Source organism: Maniola hyperantus, chromosome 14 (assembly GCF_902806685.2).
Source record: "Maniola hyperantus chromosome 14, iAphHyp1.2, whole genome shotgun sequence".
Classification (NCBI taxonomy): Eukaryota; Metazoa; Arthropoda; class Insecta; order Lepidoptera; family Nymphalidae; genus Maniola; species Maniola hyperantus.
In genome coordinates, this window is record NC_048549.1 from 11,547,184 (window position 1) to 11,567,266 (window position 20,083).

The 20,083-nt window shown below is 38.3% G+C and overlaps 1 protein-coding gene across 1 annotated transcript; it reads left to right on the top strand.

Moving 5' to 3' along the window:
* Positions 1 to 622: 622 nt before the first annotated feature.
* On the top strand, positions 623 to 17,083 carry Rh5 (Rhodopsin 5). Its single transcript, XM_034975530.2, has 8 exons — positions 623 to 857; positions 2,464 to 2,655; positions 5,381 to 5,596; positions 5,954 to 6,084; positions 7,233 to 7,372; positions 13,388 to 13,581; positions 14,777 to 14,878; positions 15,980 to 17,083. Exons 1-8 carry the CDS (start codon positions 805 to 807, stop codon positions 16,092 to 16,094), a joined length of 1,143 nt encoding a protein of 380 aa, XP_034831421.1. The 5' UTR covers positions 623 to 804; the 3' UTR covers positions 16,095 to 17,083.
* Positions 17,084 to 20,083: the final 3,000 nt, after the last annotated feature.

The window sequence follows — 20,083 nt, forward strand, 5'->3', positions numbered from 1 at the left end:
GAAACTATTATTATGGAAATCGTTAAAACACAAAAAAACTCATTTCTTATTTTGTATTTCTGTATTTCTCGTTGCTGGAGTCGTAACTCCTTTTCATTAATTAATTAATCTTTATTTATAAAATTCAAAAACCTGACTGACTGACTGACTGACTTATATATCAATACACAGCCTAAGCCGCTGGTCCTAGAGATATGAAATTTGGAGGGTGTATTCTTTGAAAAGAGTAGACATCCACTAAGAAAATATTTTTCGAAATTCCACCAGGTTAAATGGGGGCTTGAAATTTATGTAGTCCACGCGGACGAAGTCGTGAGCATAAGCTAGTCATAATATAATGATGGGTGTTTTATTGGGACAATAATGCTAATAATAACTTTGTAATTATTTATGTAAATCCAATTAATAAAATAATTAAATACGCATACAGGTGAACACGTTTAAACATACCTTGTTACATCGCAGCGTGGATCCTATTGAAAGAAACAATCAAATTAAAAGGAATTACTCTCCACTAAGAATACTCAACATGTAATACATTTGACCAAATAAACTAGAAGCTTTACTATTTTATTAAATTAAGGAATTAACCGTCACGCACTTCGGGACGATATAAAACGAGTACGTCGCGGTGTGACAGACACAAGTGAGAAGCGACTGACTCCGTCGGACTACTCACTTCGTCATCACAACTACTCATCATTACTTACCTATTGAATTTCTTTTATATATTCAAATGCAAAAATAGTCTATTTTCCAAAAGTCCGGCTTCCTCCGACCATTTTGTTGTGAAACGTGCACAAAATGGCGAGCAATTACACAGATGACATCGGCCCAGTGGCCTGGCCGTTAAAAATGTAAGTATTTTTTTGGTATTTTTTTATACAATAATTATGCTCTAATGCTCATTTTATTTCAACAGCTTTTAACAATTTTTTCCCCCTTTTACTTAAATTATTACTTTTTCAAGTTTTAAATAAGTAGGGTACATTAGTTTTGAAACGAATATTTTTTTTTAATTTTCTCATGATTTTTTAACAATTTTTTTTTTGTATATTTTGGCGTTTTTTTACATATTTCAAAAGTTTTACCTATACAATGAGATTAGGGAATCAAAGTTGTATGGCCTTATATTCAAAAATATTTAAAAATTGATAGATGAAATAGGCTGTTTACGTTGCAGTGTGATTGAAGGACAAACCAAACAAACATAATCTAATCTAGTAATAAGTTCTAGAAATACTTAGTTAATAATTTATTTAATATTTCAAACCTGAAAGCTTTCATTCATTAAACATTTCTGCTATAACTTATTTTAAAAGCAATTTAGAGTACGGATCTTATTTGACAAATCCACAAAACAAAATAAGAAAAAACGGCCAAGGGCGAGTTGGGGCTCGCTCTTTTAGGGTTCTGTACATAATTATGTTTTGGTCACAGCTTACCAACTACTTTACGAATAGTTGTTTTCAATATATTTTGTTGTTTTAAATACAGTATATGGTATATAAAACACCGAAATTTCATATTCCTAGCTAGTTTAGTTTTGAGATAGACCTTTCATTTCATTATTTTTAAGATAAAAAAATAAAAAAAATATTCGTACTCTACTCAATGAGCAATGACAAATTAGGTATATCCCACATGTTAGAGTAAAAAAAATTTTTTTCGGCTCCTTTTTCATCTATGGGAGGCCCCCCCTGAAAAATAATTTATTTGAATTTCTAACTATTCTATATTCAGTTTTGAGTCACCAAATACGAAACTTTCAGTTTTGTAACTCATTTCGTCTACGAGCTAGAGATCTGTGACACGTGGACAGACAGACAGATAGCAGAGTGACATTAATAGGGCTCCGTTTTATCATTTGGCTGCGGATCCCTAAAAACCTCCGACTGAAGCCCCCGAGCCCCCGCTGAGAGTGCCATCAGCGAAACGAATGTAAATTGGTTAATTTAAACGACTTGGTTGTTAAGTCCCTTTCTATCTGAAAATACGCATTCAAGTTATCTTGGAACTTAATGTTCTTTATTATTTAAAGTAATATAGCAGTAACAATTATTGTATTCAAAGCAACATTGTATAAAATCGGAATGCAGCCAGTATTCTTGGCACCATTCCACGCGGGCATGATTTGATAGTAATTAGATAAGGCTAGCTTTAAGTTTTATTGTAATATTTTCATTTTAAAAAATTCGGACTAATAGTTAAACTATTCATAAAAGTTTAAGTTTCAATATTATGAAAATCGAAACTCTATAATTCTTTTTAGGGTTCCGTATCTCAAAAAGAAAGATTTATCGTGCAAAATGCCGAAAAAATACGACTGTAATACGGAACCCTCGATTCGCGAGTCTGACTCGCACTTCGCTGGTTATTACAATATTTTTGATCGACAGTGCACCTAAACCATAGACTATTGAACCAGTTTAAAAATGTTTTCATTTTATTTTGTTTTCCAAGGGTCTCACAAGAAGTGGTAGAGCACATGCTAGGCTGGAACATCCCACAGGAGCACCAGGGCATGGTCCACGACCATTGGCGAGAGTTCCCAGCAGTTAGCAAGTACTGGCACTTCGGCTTGGCAGTCATTTACTCCTGCCTGTTCCTCGCTTCAATATCAGGGAATGGAATCGTCATATGGATATTTAGCACGTGAGTTTTCTATATACATACTAGCTGATGCCCGCGACTTCTTTCGCGTGGATATAGGTTTGCAGCCAATTGCTAGTCTATAAATTAAAAAAAAAACTGTTGCGTAGTTTAATTTCAAGAATACAAGCTACTTGTGTACCTACTAAATATTAAAATAAGTTCGTAAAAAGGTAACAAGCAAATTGACAAACAAGAAAATTTTCAGATTAGAGGTAATTTATGTAGCTCTGATGATGATAAGGAAGGGAATTTACAAAGGTATTCAAAAAATAAACCCCTAATCCCACTTCTGATTCCGACTTGGCAGCAAAGATGGATACTGGAAGAACCTTCTACTAGATCTTAGTGATACAAATTAGTTAAAAACTAAAAGTTACAGCGTTTGTAAAACAAGATTTCCAGGAGTTTCGAAGTTTTAAAACTTTATAGAGAAGGTTTTCATACAACTCGCCTAAAAGGAGACTTTCTTTCACAATATTTTCCAAACTTGACCGTTTTCGTAAAACAAGTTAAAATAGTACTTACTTAATTTATTCAAAATAAATCAGTAACTGAAACTGGCTCAAGTTTGGCTTGAGTTGGGCTCGAGTTAATAAGGCAGAACAATTCGGCGATCGGGTGGCGCTGACTGCCATCACTTGGCAGTGATTTAATTAAGTTTGTAAACGCACTCAGCAGTCGCCGGGGCTAAGAGTGTTATCATGAAGCTACTATAGTGACTGTCAATAATCATGGACACTCCATTACATCTGTTCTTATACCATCTTCGTCAACCGAGTTGGTCAGCTCCTCAATAACGGTAAAATGACAGCAACAGTGTGACGATTACAATCATATTTGATTGGCCGACACTCTCGTGCTTTAAAATGCATTGTGGCAGCAAAAATTCGATAAATTCAGCCAAATTGAGATTGTAGCGATTATTGATTCAACCCCCAAAAGATGATGGATCCGTGTTCGCCGCTGTTCATGTGAAATACGCCCCAAAGTGTTCGGCGAAGTGAATTGTGCATTTGCGAGGAAACCTAAGCGCTTATGCCCGCCTGTTCCTGCCTGCAGACGGATCGAGGTTACACGAGGGCTCTTATCGTGTGCAAGGGTACTCACTAGCCGTGTAGCATGTAACGTATCTGATACAGTATCAACCTGCAAGTGGGTACGGCTCGTGGGTCACCGCGTATCCAGCTACGTGTCGCCGTCCACGCGTACACTGCGAGCTGCCTGCCTTTGTGTTCGCAGTGATACCGCCATTCGGGGGGTCACTGCGAACTTACTGCGCTCCACGCGCGGGCGGCTCGCAACGGGCTCGTGCCTACGTATTTTTTGATACAGTATCAGATACGTTACATGTTACACGGCTAGGTGAGTACTCTGCTTGAATTCACGCCAACATTGGAATGGATTCAAATGATATGTCATTTGACACTGAAACGTTCAACATATCCCGCGATTATGTTTCTTTTTCTCCTACAAACAGCTCATATTTTTGTGATAAGAATAAGGAGTAAGTACTGATGGAGTTTCGTACATCGATGTAATCCAAGCGAGTGTTACAGGAAAAGTTGTGAGCCGCCGCGCCGCCTGAACTTTGGAAAACGATTCTGATGTTCAGAGTTCTTCGTCGGCACATTTTTACTCCCATTCTATTTATCTGTTACTGTATTGTATAATCTGTGCCATTTTAAGGGTGCGTACTAGAGAAAAGTATGTTTTTTTAATATTCCACGAATCACAGAATCCACGAATTACAAAAATTGTTCTTATTAGGTGCAGATTTTTTAAACTTTGGTAAAGATCATCTATAATCTTGATTTTATCTGTTACAAAAAATAGGTAGGTATTGCTCCATTTTATACAGTGCCACCAACTTATATTTCAGGTGAGCAAAATTGGAATTAGACCCACGTCAGCCACAATTTCAAAATCCACGCCGTAATATTGTTCATCTATAGAATCTAGATTGAAAACAACTCAATTTGCTCTATTCATTTTTACATTATTGAATATTACTTTGCAGCTTACTAAGAACTTCGTTAGAAGTTTATCCAGGAAATAATTTAACTTTTTACGGTATACGTACTACTTACTTACCTACTTATAAAATTTGAAACTCTCCGTAAAGTTATTTCATTAGAAGTTTTTACGGAAATGCCTGTACGTTACGTTGATGTTTTATGTAAGATTTAGAATTTTCCTAATAAACCTATATGTGGACAAAGTGTTCTCATTTTTTTTTAAATAGAGATAGCGAGCAAACGTGCAGGCGGGTCACCTGATGTTAAGTGACTACCGTCGCCTATGAACATTTGCAGCACCAGAGCAACCGCCGGCCGATGCGTTGCCGGCCTTTTGTGAGGAGACCTGTTCCCTGTAGTGAGCGGCGATGGGTTGATGATAGTAAAATAAAGCTATTTCAAATAACTTAGGTTACTCTAGTTCTCCTACGGATCTCCTCATTTCTGATTTGATCACGTAGAGAAACTCCGAGCATAGCTCTCTCCATCGCCCGCTGAGTGACTCTGAGCTTTCTAATGAAGCCAATTACCAACATTTCAGGTTTGTAACTCATTTCGTTCACTAAAGAACCGTGACACGCGGACATAAAGTCAGACAGTAGAGTGACATTAATCGGGTTTCGTTTTACCTTTTGGGTACGGAACCTCAAACACTCAGTCAATTGACCGAGGGTTTAATAAATCCGTTAAAAACTCATTCTCTTTTTCAGATCAAAATCACTACGCAGTGCAAGCAATATGTTCGTGATCAATTTAGCAATGTTCGACCTCACGATGATGATTGAAATGCCGTTTCTAGTGATGAACTCCTTCCATCAAAGGATGATGGGCTACCAGCTGGGGTGCGATATATACGGTGTGCTGGGCTCACTGTCCGGCATTGGAGGCGCTATCTCAAACGTCGTCATTGCCTATGATAGATATAAGTAAGTTTTCTTTTAGAGTTTTTCGGTTACGCACTCATCCGATCGTCCGTGAAAATACGGATATAAAAAACTCGGACCGAACTTCGAACCTGTTGGCAAGTGATGATGCAGCCTAAGATGGAGCGCGGTTGCCTAAAAAATGACCATTGCCTATTTACTCTTGACTTGATTGATCTGCCATATACGAGTACTGTGCAGACGATTCGCTATAAAATTGCTTCGACGCGTCGTTAAATTTATCTCCACCAACTATGAGCCAGTATACAACACCTGTTTACACCCACACAAAATGTTAGTACTAGTTGAGGCTACAGCTATTCAGGTTTAAACTACAGTTGCTTTAACTTTTGACTCCAGGACAATATCAAGCCCACTAGACGGAAGACTGTCGCGAGTGCAGGCATTGCTGCTCATCCTGTTCACTTGGGTGTGGGCTCTGCCGTTCACCTTCCTACCTGCATTCAGGGTCTGGGGCAAATTCGTGCCAGGTAACAGCTCATATTGCTTTTAGAACTTCATACATGGATCGCGCAATACTTAATTCTTTATTTGAAAGTTCAAAATTGTTATTATTATAACGCGTAAAACTTAACTCCTCACGCGCCATTTTAACTTTTTGTGTCAAATGTCAAAAATACGATTTTAGTCCTTATTTTAACCGTGAACCGTACTTTTGACCCATATAGTTACAATGGCACGTAAAGAGTCATTTTTTACGGACTATACGTGAAATGCCATTGAAAAGACAAAGAGTATTAAAGAATTACGTGGCCGAGCGTATGTACTTAAACCAAGATTAACGGCTTATTAGGAACGCCAATTGTGCAAGAAATTATGCTCATCCGTTGGAAGAAGTAAGAACATTATGGCGGCCATCTTAAAAAGAAATGCTCATTTCATGCGCAATTGAATACGTTCAAATTACAAGTTTTTTAAATAGAGATAAGTAGTTTGGTAAAGAAATTATTTTAGTCCATTTAAGTAACTCCTTAGAACTTTAGAATCTAAATTCTAAACTGTCAGTATTCAGAGGTCGGGGTTCGATCCCGGGCAGGCATCTATAACTTTTCAGAGTTTTGAGCTATTCAAAATCAGTTGCTTTAACGGTGAAAGAAAACACTGCATCGTGAGGAAACCTGCATACCTGAGATTTCTCCATAATGTTCTCAAACATGTGTGTAGTCTGTCAATCTGCACTGGGCCAGCGTGGCAGACTCTGGCCTAACCCCTTCTCATTATGAGAGGAGAGGACATACAGTACCTACTAATATATGTTCCTGAAAAAAAGCATAACTTAGTACACAATGGAAGATTATGTAAATGATAAGAGAACGTAGACCTGCACCTCGCTCCAGCAATGCGCGGGACTTCAATTGACCCATGCCATAATATTGCGTGTATGAAATTTTTGAAAGGAGCAACCGCTGAGTTTTTTGCTGGGTCTACTCTGAAGGAAAGGCATTCCGAACCAGTGGTAGATGCATTTGACGATTGTTGTAAATGTTTAATTGAGTAAAAAATATTTTTATTTTATTCATTTATTTTATTTACTAATAGCCTATGTACATATAAAACTCATGAAAATTGTTCTACTCCCCGCTGAACCATGAGATAGTAAATCTAGTCTTCTTTACAGAGGGCTTCCTAACGACATGTTCCTTCGACTTCTTGACGGACGACACTGACACCAAGCTATTCGTCATGTGCATATTCATCTGGAGTTACGTCATCCCGATGGTTTTAATAAGCTTCTTCTACTCTAAACTCTTCAGTGCTGTAAGTATTGCCAATTTCACTTATTTTGTAAAGAACAGTTGCAAACAACGATAGTAAATGTTCAACTAAATGGTTCGCTTCATCTAAATCTATATATATATAAAAGCAAAAGGTGACTGACTGACTGACTGACTGAATGACTGACTGAGTGACTGACTGATCTATCAACGCACAGCTCAAACTACTGGACGGATCGGGCTGAAATTTGGCATGCATAGGCATCCGCTAAGAAAGGATTTTTGAAAATTCAACTCCTAAGGGGGTGAAATAGGGTTTTGAAATTTTGTAGTCCACGCGGACGAAGTCGCGAGCATAAGCTAGTATATTATAAAAGGAAAAGGTGACTGACTGAATGATCTATCAACACACAGCTCAAACTACTAGAGTCTAGACGCATCGGGCTGAAAAATGGCATACAGATAGCTATTATGACGTAGACATCCGCTAAGATAGGATTTTTGAAAATACAACCCTAGGGGATAAAATAGGGATTTGAAGTTTGTGTAGTCCATGCGGACAAAGTCGTGGGCATAAGCTAGTAGTAACTATAATGTTCCAACGAAGACGAACATAGATAAGATAGAATAAACTATAGGTAGGTACCTACTAATGAAAAAAACTAATAACCTATGTATAATTTAGAGTTATAGCGCAAGTTTAATTCGCATTTAGTATGTAAGTATTTAATAAATATATAACTTAATATGGATTTACTAGGAAGATTTTTAAGAATTTCAACACGTCACTTATTTTTACATGGTGATTATTTAATATGAATAACTCGACAATCCCATAAAAGGCACTCATATTCAGATCGGTGTTTTGGTAGAGCACTTTTGCCGAATCAATATTTTTTCTAATCCTGGCGCTCAAGAAGGCACGTTATTCAAATGCGAAATGTTTGTGTAAGTGTATAAATATTCTGATTGATATTCCGGGCTTAAAAGATTTCGCTGTTGAACCCTTAGATCTTTTTTCATCAACTGAATAGAAAAAATATCGTTCTTAGCGAAAAATGCCTCAGTCCTTTCAACAAAGTAAAAAGTTATTTTACTTAAATCTATAAAAAGTGGTCATTTGCAATCGATTACATTATTATTTTATTAGCATTTAAAGTGCTAGTGGTACTAGATAGGATACCAACCCTGGGTATTTGTACGTACAAAGATCGTTTAAATGTCTCAAACATACAATTTTTAAGTAATGTTACAAAGCACATACTCCTGCCTATAATCATTACAATATTGAGACATAAGTAAAGCCCTAATTAAAATATAAAATATCAAATTGATTTATATCATCCCTGTATATAATTTTTAGCAACGGTTTTATTTCACGCAGCCTCCCTAGTGCCTAATAAATTAGGATCCCAGAGAAATGGGACTCCGTTATTTAATATTTTTTCTCACAGTGAATTTCATATTGGCTAAATTTAATCAGACTAATTTCAAAAGTTGTATCTTTTATCCTATATTTTTAGTTATTTACGGGAAGTCATTGAAAGCATGTGAAACGAGAAAAAATAAATTTTCATATATTTATTTTACTTAGCGGTGATAGCCTAGTGGTATGACGTCAGCCTCAGTCATTCGGGACGTCAGTCATTCGGGAGGTCGGGGGTTCGATCCAGGGAACGCGTCGCGAACATTTCGGAGTTAGCACACGGTTTTAGGCAATTATATATCACTTGATTTAACAGTAATGGAAAATATTAGCTTAGCAAGAACATAAAGGATAAATAACCATCATGATAAATCAATTGCCGGCTCACTACTGAGCATGGGTGCCCTCTCAGAATAAGAAGGATTCGCCCATATAGTCCACCGTGCTGGCATCATCTAGTTAAAAATAAATCAATTTTGTTTTATCAGTAAATCTATTTTCGTGATAATCTTACGTACTTAAGTAATTAATACTTAATCTTTATGAAACAAGTCACTCAATCAAAGTTAAACCAAGCTTTAAGGCTTTACAGGCGTAAACGATAACGATCTGTCGACTCAAGACTTGTATATTTCAGTCCCCGTTTTACGGAATTTTCATAATGCGATAATTCTAAGAGCGGTTACGCGTTCATCCGATCCGAATCCATGAAAATACGGATATTAAAAACTCGGACCGAATTCGGATATCGCTTATGTACGCACTCTGAATGTGAGGTAATGCGTAAGCATTCATACAAACAGCGCGACGGCTACTTAGGTCCGAATATTTGTTCCCAATTGGAGAATCACGGATGACGGCAAGAAATCGGATGACAGAAGTCGGTTTAGTGCGTAAACTACCATACAAATACTTCTATGACTACTTTGGAACGTATTTTCACGGATTCGGATCGGATGCGGTGAGTCCTACGAACTGTAATACTTACATGGAGTTCGTATTCTACCTAGAAGAGATATGGGTGTTTCTTCGACTAGGTATCACCCACTCGAAGAACTCCAACCTGATAAACGATTTAACGAGTTGCTTAACTCCTCTTTCACCTCTTTGTAGTTAGTAACAAAATCGAGAGCTGAGCTAATTAAATAAGTATGTATACTATAGATAGCAGTAAGTAGGTAAAAGCAGTTAACGATCTTGGTAAAGTTTATTTTATCCCAACTACAACTTTTTTTTTTTTTTTTTATACACAGGAAATGCCTGACGCATACTCCTCCGTCAGGGGAAACAAAGGGGTTATGTGGGGCTACTGGGTTTTAGCATTATATTTGTTTTTTTGGGTTCCGGTCTGTCTCTCTATCAGCGGGCTGTATCTCGGGAACCATAATAATTAGAAACCTGAAATTTTCACCGAATGTGTATTTCTATTGCCGATATAACAACAAATAATTTAAAAAAGAGTGAGTGAGAGTTCTCCATAATGTTCTCAAAGGTGTGTGAAGTCTGCCAATCCGCACTTGGCCAGCGTGGTAGACTATGGCCAAAACCCTGCTCACTCTGAGAGGAGACCTGTGCTCTGTAGTGAGCCGGTGATGGGTTGATCATGTTGATGATGAATTTAAAAAAGAAAATTTGAAAAAGTTAAAAAGTGTTATTTCACGTACGATGGTACGGAACCCTTCTGTGCGGTACTTAACGTTTACCGTTTCAATAGGACAAACTTTGCTCGAATTTACCAAAGCGAACTACGTGTCCGAAGCGATTAAAAAACTGTACAGAAACAGACTGGACGGATAAAGAATGTTAAAAACCGGTCAAGTGCGAGTCGGACTCACACACGAAGCACCGTAGTTCCGCACCATACGGTTTTTAGTATTTAAAATTTAATAGACATATTAAGTTGATTTGTATACGGGGGCGACATTATCGCAATGCGATAAAGCCCCGTCAAAAATAAAGATTCAAAAAAAATATCTCAAACCAGTAGGTATGATACAATTTTGCAAGTTAATGACGGACAGCGCCATCTTGGATTTTGTAGACTAATTATTTTGGGAACAATAATCTTTAATTTTTTTGTGATGGAACCACAAATTCACGGTTTTCCTCTTGTGCTAACCATTGCTACCTGCCAAATTTCATGATTATAGGTCAACGGGAAGTAGGCACCCTATAGATTTCTTGACAGACAGACAGACAGATACATATAGTAGGGGACACGTTGAAAAAGCAATCGGGGAGGGAACGCCCAGCATACCCGCATAGCCCCTGCGGTAACCAGGTGCGGGCGAGCGCGGGTGACGTGCGGGTGTGCGCGCGTCCCCCGCCTCATACACCGATTGCCATCTCAACCTATCACGGGCTATAGACAATACAGTAATCCAATAAGGGTTCCTTTTTCCTTTTGAGGCACGGAACCCTAAAAAAGAGCAAAACGCGCTGCCTCCCAGCTCGCGGGGGGTTTATCCGTGCTTATTTGTTTGCGTTCTATTCTATTCAAGAGCTTGAATCCTGAAATGGATACAGAATTCAGTGAAAAACTCCAAATCCCGGAGTGCCCGTCGATTTGTTACCGTGTTTAAAAATATTTTACACCTACTCTTGCTAGTTCTAAATGGCACTGTGAGAATTAAAACAATAACATGTACCTATGTATATTGGAGTTTGTTATAGGCTTCTTCTCAAAATCAGGGCGCATTGAATACCCTCAATAAATTATTTTAAGTTGAGAAAATACTAAGTACCTCACTACATTCAAAAGAACAATATTTTTGGTACACTGGTAACTTCGCTTAACGAAAATATAAATCCTCTTTATTCCATATCCCGTGAGAATTTCGAAAAATTCGACCTTATTATAAGGGTTTGAGCTGAGGGTAGATACTCGAAAGTCATTCAGTGAGTTAGGCCTTTTATTTTCACTAGCTTTGTCCCACGACTTCGTCCGCATGATATAATTTATAGCCCCAGGGATATATATAGCTATAGGTATTAGGTATATCAGTGAAAGAATTTCCAAAATCATTTCATTGGTTCCGGAGATTACCCTATTCCGGAGTAGGCACATCAAACTTTAACATTTTATAATAATCAGGGTAGAGTTCGATTTAGAAGTCCGAACATGACATGCTACATTGTACCTACATACAAAGAGTTAACAAAAATTTTAAGCCCTTGTTTTATTTAGTGGTAAAGAGACGTGCAAAAATACGAGAATGTACTTGCCTAAGTATCTAAAGTATATAAAGAATCGTGGGCACTAGGTCAGCTAAGTCAGTCCAATATTGCTTGCGTCGATCGACCGATGCTGGTTTCCGTTCAAATATTTCCCAGGCTGATATGCTTAGAGATGTATTTCATTCCTAGGAAAATAGGAAAATGTTAAGTATGTTTTGAAAATATGCTATTCTTAGGGGATGCGACGGATTTCGATAGCCTACGAGTTGTCGTAGGTATTTGAAATAGTTTGAGTTTTTATTCTAAAATGTTTTTAAGTTTATGTCTTGTTTTATATTTTTTGGAATTTGTATTTTTAATCACTTTTTACTTTTTCTATCCCAGAAAATCAAAAAGTTCCCATGGGATTTTTAAAAACCGAATGCGGACTAAGTCACGGGCATCATTAGAAAATATTTTTTTAAATTAATTATGGTGTCATAGCTAGAATAACACAAAGGCGAAAGAAATTAGACTGCCATAAAAATGATTTCCATCCTTGACAATCGGATTCGGGAAGGCTTCGCATAGAAATTAATTTATTTCCGACATCAAAAGGGATCGGGCCGCGGTTATGACGGAAGCGATTCTAATCGTTTTAAAGACGACTTACGAGTTACAACAACTGGGCATTTAAATATTTCATAAACACATAAATGAAAATCTTCTCTATAATATAAAAATGAATCACTAAATGTGTTGCTCATCGCAAATCTCGAGAACCGCTGAACCGATTTCGCTAATTCTTTTTTTATAATATTCCTTGAAGTACGAGGATGGTTCTTACGGAGAGCAAAATTTAATTCAACCTCCCCTCAATTTTCTAAACTCCACCCGAGCGAAGCCGGGGCGTGTCAGCTAGTTATGATATATTTTCGATACGCTGGATGCGGTCGAATCTTGTTCGTGACGTCACACGCATTTTCAGTGATTTATTAATGTGTCACATGCTCCTTCTGTGGGTTTTACGGTGTCTTTGTTTTGTCGTACAGGGATCACTTAAGATGCAAAGATTTATCAAGACAAGTTAAAGGCTTCCCACAGTGCGTGATATTGCGGACGCGGACGGACGCGGATCAGCCCGCACCGACGCGGACGCACCATGCGAAGGGTATCGTCCGTGGTAGAGCAGACACTTCGTCCGCGTCGTTGTTCGTTCGAGGTAGAACAGACACGTCGTAAACGTCGTCCGAGCCTTGTGCGCGGTGCCTCGCTGTTCGTGGTCGTCGGCCGTGCGTGATAATCCGCAGAATGACGCACAGTGGGAAGTAAAAATGACGTGTCGCAGGAAACCCGACAGAAGCGAAACTGTACTCTACCTTGCTCACTCATATGGATAATAACTGCGTTTCCGCATTTAGGTGCTAATTCCAAAGCCAGTTAAGAAGCTTCGCTTCATAATGTCTTTGTTTGCAGGTCCGTCTCCACGAGAAAATGCTAAAGGAGCAAGCTAAGAAGATGAACGTCAAATCCCTCGCCGCGGGCAAGGAAGACGCTGGCAAAAGCGTGGAGATCAGGATCGCCAAAGTGGCCTTTACCATCTTCTTCCTGTTCGTCTGCTCGTGGACGCCGTACGCCTTCGTCGCCATGATTGGGGCTTTTGGAGACAGGTAAAATTACCATATGTTATACAAATAAGTACCGAAGAACCGATAGACTTTGGAGTGCTAAGGTGTTGAAATGACGACCTCCTCAAATTGGCAGAATAAGACGTAATTAAAGAGTTCATTGAGAAAGTCGATGCCTTAGTTTCTTCATCCTTGTTTTTGTTTTATTGTTGTTTGTCTGCTCGTAAAGATAGAGGATTTTCCGTAACTTTTTTCTGGGTTCTTCTTTCTTGAGTTTCTGGTTGGTAGAGCTCCCTACCGCATTGGATCACTACAGCCAGCCAAGCTCAGTCCGCAATCCAAGCAGACTACCCAGGTCGACGAGGATTTCAGGGAATGTCGCTGGGCATAATAATGTTTATCAACTTGTTTGGATGTACTTCCTGAGAGTTTAAGTACCACACCACACACGCTTGTCCTGCCTCTTCACAAGTTTTTCCGATAATTGTTATAAGTGATAAGTATGTTAATCCTTTCTTTAAAGAAACTAGGTGCCAAGGTTTTAATGAGAAAAAAATGCAAATCGGACCGGCTCACGTGAGTTCCGAAAAAATTCTTGAAAAGAATATGGAAATAAAGGAAGCCGGTATTTCCGTTCATGTTATCAATACGCCTTACCTTAATGTTATTTAGAAATGCACTTATTCGTTTTAAGCAAACCCAGATATTTAAAAATTAATTGTAAAAAAAAATAAGTAAGTATTCTTGTGCGAAATTTTGAAAAAATCATGTTCTGATTTTCACAATAACTTGAATACATATAGTAGAGCAAATTAAAATGTGTACTGTGTAGGTACCTTATTTGTTTTTTTAGCCCAGTGCCCAAGGGTTAAGACCCTTTTAAAGTTTTTTACCCTAATTGAGAGGTCGAGAGTTCGATCCCAGGCACCCACTTCTAACTTTTCGGAACTTAATGTGTGTTTTAAGCAATTACTTACTTAAATATTATTATATATAGAGGGTAGAGAAGGAGAAGTATTACGGTGAAGAAAAACATCGTGAGGAAACCTGCCTGAGAGTTCTCCATAATGTTCTCAAATATGTGTGAAATCTGCCAATCCGTATTGGGCCAGCAGCGTGGCATACAATGGCCTAAACGCTTCTTATTCTGAGAGGAGACCTGTGATCAATAGTGGCACGTTGTGGGCTGGCAATGGGTTGATTATGATGATGATGAATTTGTTTTGTTTTATTTTAGGAGTCTACTAACACCGGTTGCGACGATGATACCAGCGGTGTGCGCGAAAATTGTATCCTGCATAGACCCATGGGTGTACGCCATCAACCACCCTAGATACCGGTAAGTACCACATCACATTGAGAAGGTTCCTTAATGTATACAAATAACAGAACTGACTGACATAACATGGGTACAACATAAGCTGCTAGTTCAGTAACTTGAGGTTTTGAATGGTGCAAATTATAGAAAATGCAAAGGTGTGTTTGTTTGTCCTTCAATCAAGCTACAACGGAGTAACAGATCGACGTGATATTTTGCAGACCTTGAGAGTAATAATAGGCTACTTTTTATTCCGGAAAACCATGGGATTTTTAAAACCTAAATCCACGCGGACAAAGACGCAGGACTCGGCTATTAAACCATAATAATTATTATATTCTTGCTAAAAGCTTGTGACATACCTATAGTCCGCGACAGGTTGAGATGGCAATCGGGGTATGAGGCGGGGGACACCCCGCACGTTACCCGCACTCGCCCCCACCGCCGGCTTAGCACGGGGGCTGTGCGGGTCTGCGGGCTTTTTCTCCTCGATTGCCATCTCGACCTGTCGCATGCTATATTTACCTGGCTCGAGGCCGTCGTCTGTTAGTTTGTTTACATTTAATCTCCCCAAGATTGGCAATTTGGCAACCCTTTACCAGTTTCAGCTAAATTACTTCAGTCTTATCTCTAAACCCGTAAACCCTTTAGACGTAATGCCTAAATTCTTAGTTGTTTCTGAAGGTACTTACTAAGTACTTAAATAACCTAAATTCCCGAGAGCCAAAAAGCTCTTCTCATTTCAAGTATTTATTTTTTGGGTTCCGAATCTCAAAAGGAAAAAAGGAACCCTAAAAGGATCACTTTGTTGTCTGTCTGTCTCTCCGTTGTGTCTGTCAAGAAAACCTATAGGGTACTTCCCGTTGACCTAGAATCATGAAATTTGGTAGGTAGGTAGGTTTTATAGCACAAGTAAATGACCAAAACCCTTCTCACTCTGAGAGGAGACCTGTGTTCTATAGTGAGTTGGCGATGGGTTGCTCATGATGATGATGATGATGACTGAACGTGCAACACAATTATAGAAGCTTCACTTCAAAAAATAGGTTGCCACTGTCATAAATAATAATATATAGGACCTAAATCATCAGGTTATAAGATTCATGTAAATCTTTGTCCTAGGGCGGAACTGCAGAAGCGGTTACCCTGGATGGGCGTCCGGGAGGCAGACCCTGACAGTGTATCCACCACCAGCGGCGCCACCGCACAGACGCAGAACCCGGGAGCCGAGGCGTGAAGCGACCATACAGAGAACTGACTAAAGCGATCACATAGATTAAAGACTCTACCATACCTCTGCACGATTCCTGGATGCCTGGTACTTCTTCTACCTCTCGCTATGAAATGAAATGAAAATTATTTCTTAATTTGTGATTTGTATTAATTAACATTTTGTTTCTGAGGCCTATTCTGTTAAGTACGGAAATATACCTGTGTTAAAAGGCCTAGCTCTCGCAAGTAAACTAATCAACTCAATTAGTTAATATCATTTTTTCATATAAACATGCTAGGCTATGACAGGTGTTTTCTGCAAAATACCTATGGAACTATGGAACCAGCTTCCTCATGCAACGCAATTCAATGGTGCGCTGTTCATGGGCGGCGGTAATCATTTACCATGAAGTGACCCGATTGCCCATTTGCTTGTAATTCATAAGAACAATAATAATTAAGCATCGCAGCTACCTAATCATAGTAACTAAAATTTCAAACATTGAAATCGAAACGTAAATACGGTTTGACTGTAATGTTAACTTAGAAGAAAGTTTTCTCGGAATCATAGATCTGTGTGGTAAAGCCTTAAATCGCTTACGGACCAATGAGTTAATGTTAACAAGAGTAACTATTTATTGTACAATATTCAAACAAAGATTATTATTATTGATTGTTTCTTTGTAAACTTCAAGTAATATAACGAAATATGCATGCAATTGGACTCTGATATATTTTTATACTTAGACTATTGTATACAAAATGTAATTATTTTAGACTAGAACGTTTTTACATTACCTATATTAATCGACAGTCGTGTAAATTTTTTATTCTTTTAAACTTAGTAGTATAAGTTTGATTGATCAATATATCTTGTGGAAAAGCGTTCTATTATGCAATAATTTTTTTGTGACGAAAAAAGAGAATTAAAAAAATGCTTTAAAAAAATTGAACTGATAACGACGACTCTGGCGAAAATGACTTACGTGAAACAAATAAAGAAGTTTTGCAGTACTTTTTCCTTTTATTTCTTACCACTAATACCTACCTAATTATCCTGCCTACTTGCTACGAACCGTGGGGTAGGTAGGTATATTATACTACGAGGTGACGAAGTCTACGATCGTAGATACCTACACTATAGGTATCTACGTACGTAGACTACGTGCTAGTTAGTTATACTAATATTATAAAGAAGTAAAGTTTATAAGTTTGTTTGTAGGAAGTAATCTCTGGAACTACTGAACCGATTTCGAAAATGCCGAAAATTCTTTCACCAGTACAAAGCTACGTTTTTCCTGAGTAAAACGTACATAGGCATAACATATTTTATATTCATAAAATTACAGATCCCAATGAAAATAAGCTACCCGTGCGAAGCCGGGGCGGGTCGCTAGTTCTTAATAAGTTTGTCTTAAATTAGTATGATAATAGAGATAAATACATAAATCCTTACAAAATATTATTTCAAAGCAATATTATTTTCGATCATTTTCTCATTGTGCAAAGAGCATTGACTTGCAAATAGCTGGAAACGTAGCAAAGCGGCTTACGACGAGGCCCCTTTATCGGGAAATCATTGGCCACTCTAATGAACTTTAAGACCTCGATAGACGTTTTTACGATAGCATTCACTTAGAGTGACCCTTGTTTTGAAACTGTAATGGACCCAAAGAAACTGGCTTCTTAATGAGCTTTTTCTGTTTCTCGATTTATGAATTATTTTCATTGACACTTGCAGTTTTGCAATATCTTAAAAACATTGCAATCTAGCTAGGTATACTGTGGTTAATACGTCGCGTCGGCCTCCTATTCGAGGAGTCCGGTGTTCAATCCCAGGCAGGCTTTAACTTTTAACGTTTCGAAGTTATGTATCACTTGCTTTAAAGGTTTGTAAAGGAAAACATCGTGAGGAAGCCTGCATGCCTGATAGTTCTCCATAATGTTCAACGGGTTGCGAAGCTGAAGTGGCAATGGGCAGGGCATGTGGTTCGGAAAACCGATAGACGCTGGGGTCCCAAGGTGCTGGAATGGCAACCTCGCACCGGAAGGCGCAGCGTTCCACTATGTGGACGGAGGACATCAAACGAGTCGCAGGGAGCCGCTGGAGCAGGCGGCGCAAGACCGTGGCGTGTGGAAGTCCCTACAAGAGACCTATGTCCAGCAGTGGACGTCTATCGGTTGATGATGATGACGAAGTTGAGAAATGAGAAGTTCACCCTACTATCTACGGCTAGTTGCCGTAAGCCTCGACATTAAACACAAATACGCCGCTTGAACCGCGAGCTTTGTTTGACATACGACCAGCCGGCACCCGCTTATGAATTCCTTGAATAAGTAAGAATCTACAGATATACCAACTTTAACTCCAACAACCAACTTCTCGTCCAACATAGGTCAGAGCTGGGAAGCAAAGGTTTCGTACTTTTTTAGCATTTAAGATCGTAGATTGAGGCCTTCCGAGAAATACGTACAATGCTACCGAATTAAAATATTTATTTAAATAATTTTATTTTTTATGTGGCGGGCCAGGACGCCCTGCACACCCACACGTCACCCGCGTTATCCCGCAGTTAGTGAGGGTGCCGTACGGGGTGCCTCCATCATTACCATCTCGACCTGTCGCGTTTTAGAGGTAGTCAGGTTAGATTCACACCGTATTTTAATTGCCATGTTGGGATGAATATGTCAGCGGTCGATTTGTCGGCACATCTGAACTACTGAAGATGCTATCTACTACGAATTCCCGGAATAGGCATCTAATGAACTGAAATAAAAATAAACCGTCCATCAGTCTACCCAGTAGCGACTGGATAAAGCTCGAATCGGTTTAAAAGCTTTGACTTTAATCGCTGAATGAACGAATCGCCTTTATTAGTAAAACACCTCCAATAGACTTTTACAAGTTCTTTTGGTAGTTAGAATTTCCAGTAGTAGGTACCTACTTACTAGTAGTTTGAGAACACATTTTACTTCAAGGTTTCTTCGTTATTAAGGTCCGGGTGTTAGTATGACAGGTGTGTGTACATTCAAAAAAGTGGTGCTCTGATTTTTTTTTGCTTTTTAGGGTTCCGTACCTCAAAAGGAAAAAAGAACCCTTATAGGATCACTTTGTTGTTTGTCTGTCTAGAAACCTACAGGGTACTTCCCGTTGACCTAGAATCATGAAATTTGGCAGGTAGGTAGGTCTTCTAGCAGACATTAGGGGAACACACACACAAAACAAATGGTGTTCATGAACATTTATTGCTATTTTCAACTTTCAAAGATTAATATACCAAGCGGGGTATCATATTGAAGGGCTTTACTTGTACATTCTTAAAAAGATTTTTATTTATTTTAAGGCATAATAATTTTTGATTTATCGTGCAAAATGTCGATAAAATACGATTGTAATACGGAACCCTCAGTGCACAAGTCGCACTTAGCCGATTTTTTTTTTCATTTTTCATATCAAATGAAAGAGGAAAAATTCATAAATATAAAATATAGTAGTTAGGTACAATGTTAAAATACATCGAGCAACAGAAAACCAATTTGAAACGCTATATAAAACTAGCGCTATCTATCGGTAGTAGTCGGGTTTTCGTGCTGTTTAACTATAATCTTGTTTAGTTTATTGTTCGATATACATAGCGACAGTCGAACTCCATAACCGCTGTCGAGATTTGTAAAAAAAACTGGCCAAGTGCGAGTCAGACTCGCGCACCGAGGGTTCCGTACTCTGGTATTTTTTTCGACATTTTGCAGGATAAATCAAAAACTATTACGCGTAAAAATTAATAAAAATCTGTTTTAGAATTTACAGGTAAAACCCTTTCATTTATGATACCCCACTTGGTACAGTTATATTACTTTGAAAGTTGAAAATACTATTTGGTCAAGAACACATTCTAATTTTTTTTGTGATGTAACCACACGGTTTTTGGATTTTTTCTTTACTTGTGCTATAAGACCTACCTACCTGCCAAATTTCATGATTCTAGGTCAAAGGGTCAACTCTATAGCTTTTCT

Excerpts from the sequence above, each read along its gene's own strand:
- Rh5 (XM_034975530.2), top strand. The coding sequence starts at position 805 with ATGGCGAGCAATTACACAGATGACATCGGCCCAGTGGCCTGGCCGTTA. Across the intron at positions 6,085-7,232 it reads CTGGGGCAAATTCGTGCCAG|AGGGCTTCCTAACGACATGT; the intron begins GTAACAGCTCAT and ends TCTTCTTTACAG. Across the intron at positions 14,879-15,979 it reads ATCAACCACCCTAGATACCG|GGCGGAACTGCAGAAGCGGT; the intron begins GTAAGTACCACA and ends TCTTTGTCCTAG.